The following is a 16672-nucleotide window of genomic DNA, read 5'->3' as shown; positions in this document are numbered from 1 at the left end:
AGGTGACTCAAACAAGATCACACAGCTGTGGCAAAAACCAGATTTCAAACAAAGATCTCTATCACCCCCAAATTTGTGGTTTTTTCCACGTCACCAGGCTGCCTCTCATATAAAACACTCATTTCCTGAATCACATGCTCCTCTGAGAAATAACTAAATCCAGGATATGAAGAAAAGTAACTATACATTTGGGATCAAATGTAGCTTTACTACAATCATCTGTGTGACCTTGGGGAAACGATTTATCTTTTCAAATCTCCGCTTTCTCATCTGTGAGTAATAATACCTACTTGGAAGAATCATTAAGAAAATTAGTAAGTATCTGGGAGTTATTGAACACAGTTTCTTCTAAACAAAGAAAACTGTTTATTTTTAAAGGAATTTAAATTCAACATGGGCCAAATAAAACAAAAAATATACCTTGCCTAACAAATAGCCGTAAGTCACTTTACAATTACTTAACAATGATTACCTGAAATTCAGAACTTATTTTTTCTCAGAAACAATATAATAAATCAACGAATCCATTCAGTCAGTGCATAAGTATTTATGAAGTGCCAGCCCTGTGTTCCAGGCAGTGCCTACTATCTGTATGGATCTAATGGTGCTTAGGGCAGACGAACTTCTTGCTCTCACACAGTGTGTACCTCAATGGAGGCAGCAGACAGTAAACAAGTAAACAAAACAGACATCTCAGATTGTGACACATATTTCTACGTATAACTTTGAGCAGGCAAGGACCTGTTGTGAAGCATCAACACCCCTTCAACCTCCTTTTCCCCCACCTTACATTTAAAATAAACAGGGCAACATAACAGAAAGTAATACAGAGGCTCTACTTTGGACTGAAGGGATAGGAAATCTCAGTCTTGCTAAGAAGGTGACATTTAGGCTTAAAACTTAAGCTTAGAGCTCAAGGTTTAAACAGAGGAGACAAAACAATGTACCAGGCAGAGAAAACATAAAGGTCCCAAGATGAAAGATGTAGTCAAGATACAGACAAAAAATACCAGGGTGCCTGGAGCAGTGAAATGGCTCATGGCATGCAGCGTTCAAGAAGCCTTTTGGGTATTGGTTAAGAATTTGGAATTATATTAAATGAAATGGGTAGTCCATGAAGGATTTCCAGCAGTGTAGTTAGTGTCTGATTCGACTATGTTTTATTTGCCTGCGTAAACAGACACAGAAAGAAGGGTATGAAGAAAGGGGAAATTGGCTGGGCATGGTGGCTCACACCTGTAATCCCAGCACTTTGGTGTTTAAATTCCTTGGGGTAGGCCGTGCATGGTGCCTCATGTCTGTAATCCTGGTGCCATGGGAGGCCGAGGCAGGTGGATCACTTGAGGTCAGGAGTTCGAGACCAGCCTGGCCAACATGGCAAAACCCTGTCTCTACTAAAAATACAAAAATTAGCCACGTGTGGTGGCATGCGTCTGTAAGTCTAGCTACTCAGGAGTCTGAGAGGCATGAGAATCGCTTGAACCTGAGAGGCAGAAGTCGCAATGAGCCAAGATTGCACTACTGCACTCTACCCTGGGCCACAAAGACAGACTCTGTCTCCAAAAAAAAAAGAAAGAAAAAATAGTGGAAGCTATTAAGATGACAGTTTGGGCTAAGGTGGTAGTAATAGAGTGGACAGATTTGGGATTTATGCTGGATGCAGAACTGGTAGGATCTGTGGGGCGACTGAATATGAATTGATGGAGGAACAACGAAGCATGATTTGGGCTTGAATAACTGAGTAGTTTGTTCAACTCAGTTTATTTAGAGAGAAAAAAGCTGAGGGTCTGGAAGACAATTTGGAGAGAATAAAGAAATCTGTTTGGAACACGATAAGCATGAAATGACTACTGAAAATCCAACTGGAGATACCAGGTAGGCTGCTGGATAGGAACCTGAAGCCAAGGCAGAGGTCAGAGCTGGAGATAGAAATTTATCAGGTATAGATGGTATTTAAACTTCCAAGCCACGGGACTCAACAAGAACACTTAGAGACAGTTTAGATGGAGAAAAGGTTTCAGAACTAATGCCAGTCATGCCACTATTTGAGAGGCTGAGCAGAATAGGAGGTTAAGGAGTGGCCAGCAAGGTAGGAGAAAGGCCAGAAGAGTATGGTGTCAGGGAGCCTAGGGAAGAAATAGTTTCAAGAAGGAGGGAGTGGCCAATAGTACTGCTAAGAAGACACAAAGGTGGGATGAGTAGTTAGGTTCCCAAATCAGCCTGTGGACACCTATTTAATAAATGGTGTGCCCAGATAGAGGGCTAAAGAAGGTATTTCACCTGGTTTTTAACCACCAACCACTTAACAATACTCGCAGGGAAAAATATACTCAGACTCCAACAAAGATTCATTCAGCACTGCTTTAAGGGACAGAGGCCCAGCTCCACTGGAAAGATGAGCTAGATAATCCTGGATACCAGTAGCTTATTACCTTCTTACACTTCTGTATCTGCTCAACATAAAGGAACTCTGCTTGATCACTCCTTTCCTAGAAGTTCTCATGAGGAGAATGAGGACCTAAGCTCCACTCTAAAGGTCAGTTAGCATGACTTATATTCAATATCCTAAAGCCAATGACTGTCAGTATTTTTTTTCTTTCTTTTTTTTTTTGAGACAATCTTGCTCCATTGCCCAAGCTGGAGTCAGTGGCACAATCTCAGCTCACTGCAACCTCCACCTCCCTAGTTCAAATGGTTCTCCTGCCTCAGATTTTCGAGTTGCTGGGATTACAGGTGCGAGCCACCACACCTGGCTAATTTTTCTATTTTTAGAAGAGACAGGGGTTTCACCATATTGGCCAGGCCAGTCTCAAACTCCTGACCACAAGTGATCCACCCACCTCGGCCTCCCAAAGTGCTGGGATTACAGGCATGAACCACTGCACCCGGCTGAGACAGTATTATTTCTAGAAGTAATCAATCAAGTTAGAGTCACTTTAAAATGTTAGGCAACAATTCTCATTTCTTTTACCTTTCTGTCCTGTTCAGCCTGTATTTCACTTCTGTGATGTTCTAATGCTTTTGCTACTGCAGAGTCAAATGCCCGCTTTTCTTCCAGCTTTTGTTTCTCCAAGGCTAACGTGATGTGCTGCTTTTCAGTGGCCTTCTGTTCTGCCAGCTCTCTGTTCAGCTGATCGATTCGACGATGTGCATGAGCAATCAGGGAGTTCAGATCATCAGTAGAGAGCTTGTCAGCTAAGCAAAAGAACACGTTAAAATTCTAATGATGTCACTGAAATTATACCTCATTACAAGGTAATCTGCATCAACTGACTGTAATTTAAGAGCAGTAAACAAACGTAAAACTTAGCTAACACAAAAAGAGATTTAGATTCCCCAGTTCAATCAGAAATTAGCTAGTGCCCAATAAGATATTTTCAGTCCCTGGCAAAATTCAGGTACCCTTCAGATAATCAGTTGTTTTCCAGGAACCCTCTTTTAATCTGAACTAATTATAAATAGACTTTCTACTTTACTGTAACTTTGTCTTTAAAGACAAAACTTACATATACAATCACTTCTATATTTTCTTTCAGGCGTAACTATGATTAGTTACAACAGGCATCCAATTGAAGATTCTTTTCTGCTAAAACTAAAAATCAAATTCAAATTCTCTCAGACTTTTCCTTAAGTTTTTTTTACTTTTCTTAAACGCATATGATATAGATTAAACCCCAACACAGCAACCAGAGCTGTCCATCAGAATCACTGCAAAGCTTTTTAAAATATGCCCAAAGATTTCTATCCAGGCTTAAACCAATGTTTGTGTTTCTTTTAAATCTCAATCCAAAAATGTACCAACACATACACAGATTAAGAATTATGGCTCCAGCCAGGCACGGTGGCTCATGCCCGTAATCCCAGCACTTTGGGAGGCTGAGGTGGGCAGATGACCTGAGGTCAGGAGTTCGAGACCAGCCAGGCCAACCTGGTGAAACCCCGTCTCTACTAAAGATGCAACACTTAGCTGGGCGTGATGGCGGGCACCTGTAATCCCAGCTACTCAGGAGGCTGAGGTAGGAGAATTGCTCGAACCTAGGAGACAGAGGTTGCAGCAAGCCAAAATCACGCCAGTGTACTCTAGCCTGGGAAACAGCAAGATTCCATCTCAAAAAAAAAAAAAAAAAAAAAAGAAGGAGAGAATTATGGCTCCACTGGCCACATGCAGTGGCTGATGCCGATAATCCCAGCACTTTAAGAGGCGAGATGGCTGGATCACTTTAGGCCAAGAGTTTGAGACCAGCCTGGCCAACATGGTAAAACCCTGACTCTACTAAAAATACAAAAATTAGCCAGGCGTGGGGGCACATGCCTGTAATCACAGCTACTCAGGAGGCTGAGGCACAAGAATTGCTTGAACCCAGGAGGCAGAGATTGCAGTGAACTGAAATTGTGCCACTGCACTCCAGCCTGGTGACAGAGCAAGACCTTGTCTCAAAAAAAAAAAGAAAAAAAAAAGAATTATGACTCCATCTCTTCTTAGTCTTTTGGCTAAGATGAAGTGAAGAATTATGGCTCCAACAGCAAAATATAGAATGTAGGAAAATCTATATGACTAATGACTCAATTTCTTAATAAATACATTGAAAAGCAAAAACCAAAAAGGGGCAAGAGATATACTGACTAAACTCAACACGTGGAACATCTTATGGGTATCAATTCGAATAAAAAACTGTAAAAACTCATTCTATGAAACAATAGGGGATATACCAACACTGGACATTTGGTGACTAGGGAATTGTTAAGAAGTTTTAGGTGTGATAATAGTATGGTGATGTTTTTGAAACATACAGTATTTACAAGTGAAAGAGTATGATATTTGAGTCTGCTTCTATATAAGCTGAGGAGGAGTGGGAATAGATGAGACAAAACTGGTCGTATGCTGATGGCTACAAAACTGAGTGATGGGTCCTGGAAGTTCTTTAGTTTTCTTCTTACTTTTTAATGTTTGAAATTCTCCAAAGTAATCAGTTACAATCCATATTACACATGCACACGTGCACACACACACACGCACACACACTTCACATCTATAAGATTCCAATCACTTGATGAAACATTTTCGTTCTTGAGAGCATTCGGATACCAAAAATATCCAATTCAGATTTATCATGTGACATAATTCTACTTTATATCTATTTAGATGGCTTTGTGTAAGAAATCATAGGCACAACAAAAAGACTTTAGTCTTTTAATATCCAAAACAAAAGACTTTAAACGTGAAATATACACTCACCTAAGTCTGAAATACCTACAAAGGAAAAAATAGAACAGTTTGAAAAAAAAAAAGAAAGAATGCACATACTTTAGTTATTGATCATTAAACAGAAATATCTAAAAGGAAACAAGAAGGAATCGGAGACTAGTACCAGGAAAAGCTATTTGAATACTGGAAAGTGAAATGATACAGCTATTTTCTAAAATTTAAAATGTAAAACAAGACAAAATCAAGGTAAATAACATTTTAGAAAATAAAAGAATCATTGATATTGTGGTTTTGGTTTTAAAGGACTTATCTTTGTTTCACAGTAATCAACTTAAATTGTTTGTTTTTTTGTTTTGAGACACAGTCTTCCTCTGTTGCCTAGCCTGGAGTGCAGTGGTGCAATCACAGGTCACTGAAACCTCCAAGTGCTGGGCTCAAGCAATCCTCCCACCTCAGCCTCCCAAGTAACTTGGACTAGAGGTGTGTGCCACCATACCCAGCTAATTTTTGTATTTTTTTGTAGAGATGGGGTTTTGCCACGTTGCCCAGGCTGGTCTCGAACTCCTGGGCTCAAGCGATTTGCCTGCCTCAGCCTCCCAAAGTGCTGGGATTACAGGCATGAGCCACTGTGCCCAGAAACCTAAACATTTTTTTTTTTTATTTTGTTTTGAGACAGAGTCTTGTTCTGTTACCCAGGCTGGAGTGCAGTGGCGCAATTTCAGCTCACTGCAAACCCCCGCCTCTTGGGCTCAAGCAATTCTCCTGCCTCAGCCTCCCGAGCAGCTGGGACTACGGGTGTGTGCCACCACGCCTGGCTAATTTTTGTATTTTTAGTAGAGACAGGGTTTCACTATGTTGGCCAGGCTAGTCTCGAACTCCTGACCTCAAATGATCTGCCCGCCTCAGCCTCCTAAAGTGCTGGGATTACAGGCATGAGCCACCATGCCCAGCCTCAACTTAAGCATTTCATAGAAACTATAATTTTCTTTTATCCCTCACATTTTTATTAGTTCATAAAGTATTTTACTAAATCACAGTTTTGACTCCCTGTTCTCAGTACCAGGCCTCTCTTAACATTTCAAATACTTAATAAATTCAGTTTTTCTTTGAAATTTTTAAAATAATGAATTCATACTAAATTTTAATTTAACCTGTGCAAATTAAACAAAGAACTACAGTGGCCTGATTTGAGAGTAAAGGAAAAATGGCATTCCGTATAGCTGGAATGATGTCCCCCACCACCATCACAGGTATCCCAAGCAGGTTCACAGGTATCCTGTCAGTGTGAACACATGACAGGAGAGGGGAGTGCAGCCAGTCGCAGCTACTGCCTCTCAGAATGAGCTGCTGAACATCCTGGTATGAATGTCCTGACCGTCTTTTTTTTTTTTTTTTTTTTTGTCGGAGTCTCCCCTGTCGCCCAGGCTGGAGTGTAGCAGCACGATCTTGGCTCACTGTAACCGCCACCTACCCGGTTCAAGTGATGCTCCTGCCTCAGCCTCCCAAGTAGCTGGGACCACAGGCGCATGCCACCATGCTCAACTAATTTTTGTATTTTTAGTAGAGATGTGGTTTCACCATATCGGCCAGGCTGGTCTTGATCTCCTAACCTCAGGCAATCCACCCGCCTCAGCCTCCCAAAGTGCTAGGATTATAGGTATAAGCCACTGTACCTGGCCAGTCCTGACTTTCTCAATAACCTTTGTATTCAACACGTCCAAAGACTGGTATTTTTCATCCAAGGGGCTCTGAACATCAACTGATGTTCATCACTCCCTCCTACACCGTCAATCTCACAAAAATAAATTTTCCTCCTTATTATGGTTACATCATTCTTCTTCTCAAAACACTAAAAGAGAGTCCCATGCTGCTGATACAAATCATTCTGGCAGAGAATAGTGAGGCTAGTGAGGGAGAATGAAATCCCGGCTCTACCCCAACCTTGCGCAAATTACTTTTCTGTCTCAGTTTTCTCATCTATGTAATTGGGATAATAAAAAAATTTGCCTTATAAGGCTGTTATGAATTTCAAATAAGTTAATATATGTGACGCGCTTAGAACTCAGTGCCTAGTACAAAATAATGCCCAATACCACTAGCTATTATTACGTTTGGAACCTTGCTCAGCTACAGATAACACAGAAAGAGTACTGGACGTAGTGAACATCATCAGGACATTGTTGTTTAGGGAAATAATAATAAGACCAATCCCAGAACTTAAAGTATAATAAAAAAAATGATAATAAGAGCAAAATGCCTCATAACACAAACCAGTACTAACAAATTTGGTTTAGGTCTTAGTGCATTCTGATTTCAGAGTTGAGGACATCCACTGAGGGCTAGGGTAATCATGGAATAATTACTGTCTCTAGAAATACACAGGAAATCAGTAATACCAGTTGTCCCTGAGAAGGAACACCGTGTGAGAGGGAAACTTCAAATGCCATTTGTACCTTTCAAATTTTGTATTGTGAATATATACTCCATTTAATAAATTAATAAAGATTTAAATGGAGAAACAACTCAGAGATTGCTTCACAAGGGACTTTCACTTTCTACACGGCACCCTTCTTTAGCACAGGTTTCTCAACCTTGGTGCTACTGACCTTCCGGTCCAGACAGTTCTCTGCTGTAAGGGGCTATTCTGTGTACTACAGGATGTTTAGCAGCACGTCTGGCCTCCACCCACTACATGCTAGTAGCTCCCTCCAGTTGCTCCCTCCAGTTGTGGCAAACAAAAATGTCTCCCAGTGCTGCCAAATGTCTTCTGAGGAACAAAATGCCCTCGGTTGAGAACCACTGTTTAACATTTTCATGTTTTACGATAGGCAGCCAGGCATGGTGTCTCACGCCTATAATCCCAGCACTTTGGAAGGCTGAGGTAGATGGATAATTTGAGGTCAGGAGTTTGAGACCAGCCTGACCAACATGGTGAAACCCAGTCTCTACTAAAAATACAAAAAAATTAGCTGGATGTCGTGGCACATGCCTGTAATCCCAGCTACTCGGGAGACTGAGGCAGGAGAATCGCTTGAACCCATGAGGCGGAGGTTGCAGTGAGCCAAGATCCCACCACTGCACTCCAGCCTGGGTTGACACAGCAAGACTCCATCTTTAAAAAAAAAAAAAAAAAAAAAAAAAAAAAAAAAAAAAGATCTGTGATAGGCACTTTCAAAAGCAGAAAAAAAGAAAAAAGTTAAAAATGTCAGAGCTGGCTTGGGAAAATTAGTAGGATTTAGTCTACTGGGAAGATCAAAGACAGAATGCAAATTCTTAGGGTTGATGCTCGTATCTAACTCTCCACAAATAAAATCTGTCCTGCCCTGTCAACCTAATTTCATTTTATTTGAGCCACTGGAGACTCCCTACTACTACCAATGTCAAGTTTATGCCAAGGAGCTTACATATATCTAATGCAAAGAGACAACAAGCAAGCCAATAAATAAGAATTTCAAGAAGATAAAATAAGGTAATACGGTACAGTGGTTTGTGGAGGAATATAATCAGGGAAGGTCTCTGAGGTGCTCGCATCTGCTTCCACTGTAACCTCAATGAAACACAGACAACCCCTTGAGAAATTCTGATGAGGGAAGCAGCGTCAATGTGGCTCAAGTTTCTCCTTCTCAAGGACAAACTGTCCACAATGCCCTCTTTGCTAGATGGTAGCTATCCAGTGTCTAAACAAGAGTCACTGGTCTCAGACTGAACTTTGTTTTTCTCCACATTATTCTCTCTCATAAATCGTACTGTCACTTTTTTACTTGACAACAGTCTAACTGATATTTGCCTCCTGAGTCAACTGCATTCAAAGAGCTAAATGTCTGAGTTATCTTTTGACAGCCTTAACTCCACTTCTTGACATTTAGTCTCCCTGGATGGCCATGATGCAGAATGTTTATAAATCCTTGCACTGGTGTTTCACTTCACTCCTTAGACCAGCCATGGTTCTTTGAGGCAACCCTGATACCTTCAGCCCGGAGAGGCCTACGACATGAGAAGTCTCCTTTCTAACAAATGCTAGCATTTGAACAGTATTTTAAGCCAGGTGTGGTGGCTCACACTTGTAATCCCAGCACTTTGGGAGGCCAAGGTGAGCAGATCACTTTAGGTCAGGAGTTCAAGACCAGCCTGGCCAAAATGGCAAAACCCTGTCTATACTAAAAGCACAAAAAAACTGGTAGGGCGCAGTGGCTCACACCTGTAATCTCAGCTACTTGGGAGGCTTAGGGAGGAGAACTGCTTGAACCTGGGAGGCGGAGGTTGCAGTGAGCCAAGATCGCGCCACTGCACTGCAGCCTAGGCAACAAGAGTAAAACTCCGTCTCAAAAAAAAAAAAAAAAAAAGGTACAAAAAATTAGCCTGGTGTAGTGTCGCACGCTTGTAATCCCAGCTATTTGGGAAGCTGAGGCAGGAGGAACGCTTGAACCCGGGAGGTGGAGGACTGTACTGCAGCCTGGGCAACAACGAAAAATAAAAAAATAAAAATAAACAGTATTTTAATTTTGCTGAGATGGGTGATGTCTGTGATTCTCAGTACTATCACAGAACTTCAGGGAAATGTGACTATAGTTACACCATGAAACGACTTCAGCATCAAAGTTCTCTGTAGTCTCAGCCTGAGGAAGTGGATAGCCAGACAGCTCGTTCCTTTCTCAGTGCAGGGTCCCTAGGTACATTTTCAACAAAGTGTTGTTTTGTCACAGAGCAGACATAAAGTGTGCTTTAAATAATTCACTACAAATACTTTTAAAGTAACAAAGTTTTTTAAAATACTTATACATATACAGTAACACTTCAGTAGCATCAAGGTTATAATGTCACTTGTGTTCACTTGAATTCCAAACTTTTTTTTTTGAGCAGCAAAGATCAGAACAGAACCAATCACGGATTATGAAATTAAACACTAGCTGAAACTCACATTCATCACGGCTAAAACTACAAGAGTACTGTCGCGGCTGTGTCAACTGTAATGATTGTGGTTAAAATAAAATGCTGAAAGAGTGTACTGTACACAAAAAGAGATATGCATGCATGTCAGAGGGATTTGGACTAAGATGGAGATGAAGCAAGTTTAGATTCGTTGATTAGTTGTTAAAACATCGGAAAAAAAACATTACTTCAGTTGTACTTACTCATTCCTTTCCACCCAGGAAGGACTTCTGGAGTAATACTGTCCAGCTCTCGTTTAAAGTCGTCCCGAGCTTGGACCACCAGCTCATGATACTGAGATACAACCTTAGCCTCAGACTGAGCTGCTTGGACCTGAGCAAATACAAAGGGTATATGATAAATTGAACAAAAAGTACCACAAACATTCCAAGAAACAGAAGTAGTATTCCTTCTTTTGTTTACATTTTGTTGGAAATGTGTAAGGAAATCTGAAGCTCAGAAACGAAACATAAGCCTTATTTGTTTCCTTCTAATTCCTATTCAAATACCATGGACAGGCCCTTTCCCATCTTATTAGGCCCCCTCCCTCCATACAGATCACATAAATGCAGCCAGAAGATCTGCTACAAAATGGACATTTTCATAAGTGACAATAATCATAACCAAAAATGTTACCTATTATAGAAAGTATCAACAATACAGAACAATCCACTTGGTTGGTGTCCAAGGCAAAATTTTTTTTTTTTTTTGACAGGGTCTCACTCTGTCACCCAGGATGGAGTGCAGTGGCACCATCTCAGCTCACTTCAGCCTCAACCTCCCGGGCCCAAGCCATCCTCTCACCTCGGTCTCCTGAGCAGCTAGGACTACAGGCGCACACCAACACGCCCACTTAATTTTTTGTATTTTTTGTAGAAACAGAGTTTCACACCATGTTGCCCAGGCTGGTCTCAAACTCCTGGGCTCAAGTGATCGGCCCACCTCAGCCTGCCAAAATGCTGGGATTACAGGTGTGAATCACCACACCCAGCCAAGGCAAATTTTTTAAAACAGTAACAACTAATATACTTTGCAGGAGAAAAGAGGGGGAGATGGTAGGAATTTACTGTTTTCCTAAATCCTTAAAATCCTTTAAGAGATTATATTTTAAAATATAAAATATTATAAGGTAGGAAACATACCTTTTTGACCACATTATCCAGATCAACTATCATGTTGTGAAGTTTACCCTCTGCAGCAGATATATGAGGCTTGGCCCCAGGAACCTCTTTTTTCTTTGCATTTTCAATCACACTTTTCATCTTCTCTAACTCTTCTCTGGAAACCAACAAAACAAAGATTGAATATAACTTCTTGTCAACTGTATTAAAGAGTTTTAATGTCAGTACAGTATACAATTGTTAAGTCTATGAAAGAGGCCAGGAGTACTGGCTGATGCCTGTAATCCCAGCACTTTGGGAGTCCAAGGCAGGAGGATCACTTGAGTCCAGGAGTTCAAGACCAGCCTGGGCAACATAGGGAAACCATGTCTCTATTTTATTTTAAAAAACGAAAAGAAAAGTCAATGAAAGAAATGTAACTGCTTTTTCTTTTTTTTAAAGACTAGTCAAGTACAATAGTAAGAAGAGAGGAAAGACTAGAGCGAGAGAGTTCCATCCATAACTGACTGTGAACAATCAACTGAGCTAACTCACTACCTTTGGACGAGCATCCGTGCTTTTTTGGAGTCAATAAACGAGAGGCTTTTCTCATCAACAACTGAAAACATTTTGGTTAGAAGCTAGATTTACTAGAGTGAACCAGAGAGGGAATATGGTATATGGAGTGACCCAGACTTTAGAATAAGATCCCCAGATTCAGCTCCCATATCAGCCTTTCATTTCCTACACGCTTTCGTATAAGGAAGAGAATTCACGAGAAGTACTTAGTGCCTGGCCGAATCATGAGCACGCAATAAACAGCAGCTCTTGCAAGGATCAACCTGACTCACCAACCAGTGAGAGAGAGCTAAGGAAGGCAAAGGCACAGGAGAAGGCCAAAAACCTCACTGAGCAAATACTTAACTGGGACCCAGGGAGCCCTCACGACTCAGAATGTTTCGTAAGTCAGACAGACTGTGGTCTACCCACCATAAAACACAGAACTCAAAGTGATATGAGCATAATGCCTTAAATCTCCTAAAAGATATGCTAGTTTTATCAAAGACTTCTTTCTCTACTAAGAATAAATATTTTCTTAAGAAAGACAGCAAAATTTTGAGTGACAAATAACTATTCCATACTGCTGATGAGGATCTTTAGTCAAATATAGGTTTCCACCAACAGAGGTTGATCTTATATCTGGGTATGCTTGTTCAATGCTAGTTTTAGCCAACGTCCAGGAATCAAGGTCAAGGTGGCATACCTATTACATACTCACTATTTTGGTTGTTAAGGCAAACAGATTGTGACATATTTTCTACATTCTGAAAAACTGCCCAAACTGTCCCAGTAAAAACTGTCCCAGTAAAAAAAACTGTCCCCAGTAAAAACTACAGCAGAATCTCAGTACATCTGAAGAGACACATCATCTAAGCAATAATCCAAAGCAAAACTGATTTTTATATAAGATCCTCTATATGTCTGGGTATGGTGGCTCACGCCAGTCCCAGCTACTCAGGGGGCTGAGGCAGGAGGATGGCTTGAGCCCGGGAGGCTGAAGCTGCAGTGAGCCCTGATCATGCCCCTGTACTCCTGCATGGGCGACAGAGCAAGACCATGAATTAAAAAAAAAAAATCCTTCATATAAGTTTCTGCCAAATTTATTCTGGCCTAATTTTATACATATACATTTTGAGACGGAGTCTCGCTCTGTCGCCTAGGCTGGAGTGCAGTGGCACAATCTTAGCTCACTGCAACCTCTGCCTCCTGGGTTCAAGTGATTCTCCTACCTCAGCCTCCCGAGTAGCGGGGACTACAGGCGCACACCACCCCGCCTGGCTGATATTTGCATTTTTAGTAGAGACAGGGTCTCACCATGCTGGCTAGGATGGCTCAAACTCTTGGTCTCAGGAGATCTGTCTCCTAGGCCTCCCAAAGTACTGAGATTACAGGTGTGAGCCACTGTACCCAGCCTGGACTAATTATATTTTATTCCTTCTCTCTTTTTACACCTTTGTACGAGTTCCTAATGCCAATTCAGAACAAGCACAGGTGGAAAAGGGAAGGAAGGGTTTCTCTACCTCCTCTTTATTCTATACAGACAATACCAAAAAACCCAGCCCAAAGAAAGCCACCAGGAGGCCCTAATTACTTGTTAAAGTCCATGAGTAATTACTTGGCTTTGAGAAGGGCATCGGCAGCTTCATCTACTGCCTTTCTGCGTTCCTTCAATGCACCCTCCACTGTGCGCCACTGAGCAGATTTCTTCTCACCTGCAATCTAAACAAAACATTTTAATTATATAATAAATAATTGCTATTATTGTCATATGATAGGCCAACAAGATTAAACACAGAAACATGTGACATTAAAGTCAAAGGTAAAAATTTATATGCAATATTTCTGCAGAGTAAGAACTCTTAATTTAAGGCTTATGTTCTTAATTTAAGGCTTATGATCTGCCCACATCAGCCTCTCAAAGTGCTGGGATTACAAGCATGAGCCACTGCCCGGCCATATAAGCATTTTCTAAGGGGAGTTTTTTTTTTTTAAGAGTCTCAAAAGGATATACAAACCAAAATCAGAGTTTAAGGATAAATAGCAGGTTTACATATTTGTATGATCCTTATTCCTCCTAAATGTTACTCTAAAGAATCACTCTTCCTAATTAGTTACATATAAGTCAACTATTGTCAAAAACCTCCCTTGTGGTGACTCTTTTGGTATATGAATTGTGTATTTAAAAAAAAAAAGACGGCTGGGCACGGTGGCTCAAGCCTGTAATCCCAGCACTTTGGGAGGCCGAGATGGGCGGATCACGAGGTCAGGAGATCGAGACCATCCTGGCTAACGCAGTCAAACCCTGTCTCTACAAAAAATACAAAAAACTAGCCGGGCGAGGTGGCGGGCACCTGTAGTCCCAGCTACTCGGGAGGCTGAGGCAGCAGAATGGTGTAAACCTGGGAGGCGGAGCTTGCATTGAGCTGAGATCTGGCCACTGCACCCCAGCCTGGGCCACAGAGCGAGACTCCCTCTCAAAAAAAAAAATTTTGGCCAGGCGCAGTGGCTCACGCCTATAATCCTAGCACATCGGGAGGCTGAGATGGGCAGATCACGAGGTCAAGAGATCGAGACCATCCTGGCCAACATGGTGAAACCCCGCCTCTACTAAAAATACAAAAATTAGCTGGGTGTGGTGGTGGGCGCCTGTAATCCCAGCTACTCGGGAGGATGAGGCAGGAGAATCGCTTGAACCCAGGAGGCGGAGGTTGCAGTGAGCTGAGATCACGCCACTGCACTCCAGCCTGGTGACAGAGCAAGACTTCTTCTCAAAAAAAAAAGTTTTCGTTGAAAATCTTAGGCAGATCCAACACGTTTTTCTCCAGCTATGGAACTGATTGCTACTTTTTTAAGCAGAGCTGGCTCATATTTAGGGAATATATTAGGAAGAAAACCCTCTAACACTAATACCACTAAGTGCAGCAAGAGGCTCACATTATGAGGGGGTGCAAGGTACCCAGAACACTTAGGGCCTAGACGTGGTTCAGTGGCTCATGCCTGTAATCCCAGCACTCTAGCAGAATCACTTAAGCCCAGTTGTTTGAGACCAGCCTGAACAATATAGGGAGACCCCATTTCAACAAAATAAAAAAAACAGCCAGGCGTAGTGGCTCATGCCTGTGGTGCTAGCTACTTGAGGAGCTGATGTGGGAGGATCATTTGAGCCCGGGATGAGGCCACACTGAGCCGTAATCACACCACCACACTCCAGCCTGGGTGACAGAGCAAGACCCTGTCTCAAAAACAAAAAAAATGTGAAATAATAAACAAGATCTAGTGGTAGAACTAATAAATACCCTATTTAGAACTACTGATGAGCATATATAATATTCAAGAGATCTGCAAGTACTATAATGTGATCTGAAAACATCTGTACTTTCTATTGGTGACATGGTCACAGTACTGCTAACACTACTGTGGTTTGCTGCCAGTATTCATAGTTGAAGAAAATGGTTTTAAATTTCAATTTGAGGCTCGGGAAAATAAAGATGTTTCCCTCCTTCAAGTTCAATGAGCACCTGAATTCTATCTACAGACTCAACTCTAGGTTAAGAGCCCACACATTTAGAAGAAATATTTGTATTTTTCTTCGTGTATTGCTTTTTAAATGTTCTATGTAGCCGGGTGCAGTGGCTCACAACTGTAATCCCAGCACTTTGGGAGTCTGAGGTGAGCAGATCACCTGAGGTCAGGAGTTTGAGACCAGCCTGGCCAATATGGTGAAACCCCATCTCTACTAAGATGGGTGTGGTGACGGGCGCCTGTAATCCCAGCTATTTGGGAGGCTGATGCAGGAGAATCGCTTGAACCTGGGAGGCAGAGGTTGCAGTGAGCTGAGATCATGCTACTGCACTCAGACTGGGCGACAGAGCAATACTGCATCTCAAAAAAAAAAAAAAAAAAAAAAGAATGTTCTATGTAAAATTTTGCAAAGTATATCTTATGATGTGAAAAATAAAGTTGATGTTTCAGTGAGTTCCCACTTTAGTCTTTTTTTCTTTTTTTTTTTTTTTTTTGAGACGGAGTCTGGCTCTGTCACCCAGGCTGGAGTGCAGTGGCACAATCTTGGCTCACTGCAAGCTCCGCCTCCTGGGTTCACGCCATTCTCTTGCCTCAGCCTCCCGAGTAGCTGGGACTGCAGGCGCCGGCCACCTCGCCCGGCTAGCTTTTTGTATTTTTAGTAGAGACAGGGTTTCACCGTGTTAGCCACGATGGTCTCCATCTCCTGACCTCGTGATCCGCCCGCCTCGGCCTCCCAAAGTGCTGGGATTACAGGCGTGAGCTACCGTGCCCGGCCTTCTTTTTTTTTTTTTGAGATGGAGTTTCACTCTTGTTGCCCAGGCTAGAGTGCAATGGCTCGATTTTGGCTCACCACAACCTCTGCCTCCCAGGTTCAAGTGATTCTCTTGTGTCAGTCTCCCGAGTAGCTGGGATTACAGGCATGGGCCACTATGCCCAGCTAATTATATATTTTTAGTAGAAATGGGGTTTCTCCATGTTGATCAGGCTGGTCTTGAATTCCTGACCTCAAATGATCTGCCTACCTCAGCCTCCCACAGTGCTGGGATTACAGGCAGGAGCCACTGTGCCTGGCCCACTTTAGTCATCTTGAAAATAAAATATATCAAGAATGGATACTGATTTGGTGCCAAGCATGGCGGCTTGTGCCTATAATCCCAGCACTTTGGGAGGGGGAGGCAGGTGGATTACTTGAGGTCAGGAGTTTGAGACCAGCCTGGCCAACATAGTGAAACCCTCTCTCTACTAAACATACAAAAATTAGCCAGGTGTGGTGGTGGGCACCTGTAATTTCAGCTACTTGGGAGGCTAAGGCAGGAGAACTGCTTGAACCTGGGAGGTGGAGGCTGCAGTGAGC

The 16672-nt window shown here is 42.1% G+C and overlaps 1 protein-coding gene across 33 annotated transcripts in view; it reads right to left on the bottom strand.

Annotated features, from left to right (window-relative positions):
- Positions 1-16672, bottom strand: part of IMMT (inner membrane mitochondrial protein) — a 52246-nt gene that overhangs the window by 4839 nt on the left and 30735 nt on the right. For 10 of the 33 annotated variants that reach the window (XM_005575377.4, XM_005575379.4, XM_005575384.4 and 7 more), the window contains 5 exons: positions 13412-13515; positions 11278-11413; positions 10339-10468; positions 5237-5251; positions 2972-3195 (listed from right to left, as the gene is read on the bottom strand). In XM_005575377.4, coding sequence (XP_005575434.1) covers positions 2972-3195; positions 5237-5251; positions 10339-10468; positions 11278-11413; positions 13412-13515 — 609 coding nt within the window. Of the gene's footprint in view, positions 1-2971; positions 3196-5236; positions 5252-10338; positions 10469-11277; positions 11414-13387; positions 13516-16672 lie in introns of all 33 variants that reach the window. The other 23 variants (XM_005575380.4, XM_065526845.1, XM_074011320.1 and 20 more) reach the window with 3 other exon arrangements.

The sequence above is a fragment of the Macaca fascicularis genome, chromosome 13, assembly GCF_037993035.2.
Source record: "Macaca fascicularis isolate 582-1 chromosome 13, T2T-MFA8v1.1".
NCBI classification, from domain to species: domain Eukaryota; kingdom Metazoa; phylum Chordata; class Mammalia; order Primates; family Cercopithecidae; genus Macaca; species Macaca fascicularis.
Note: the sequence above shows the minus strand (reverse complement) of the source record. Positions and strands in the feature narration are given on the sequence as shown.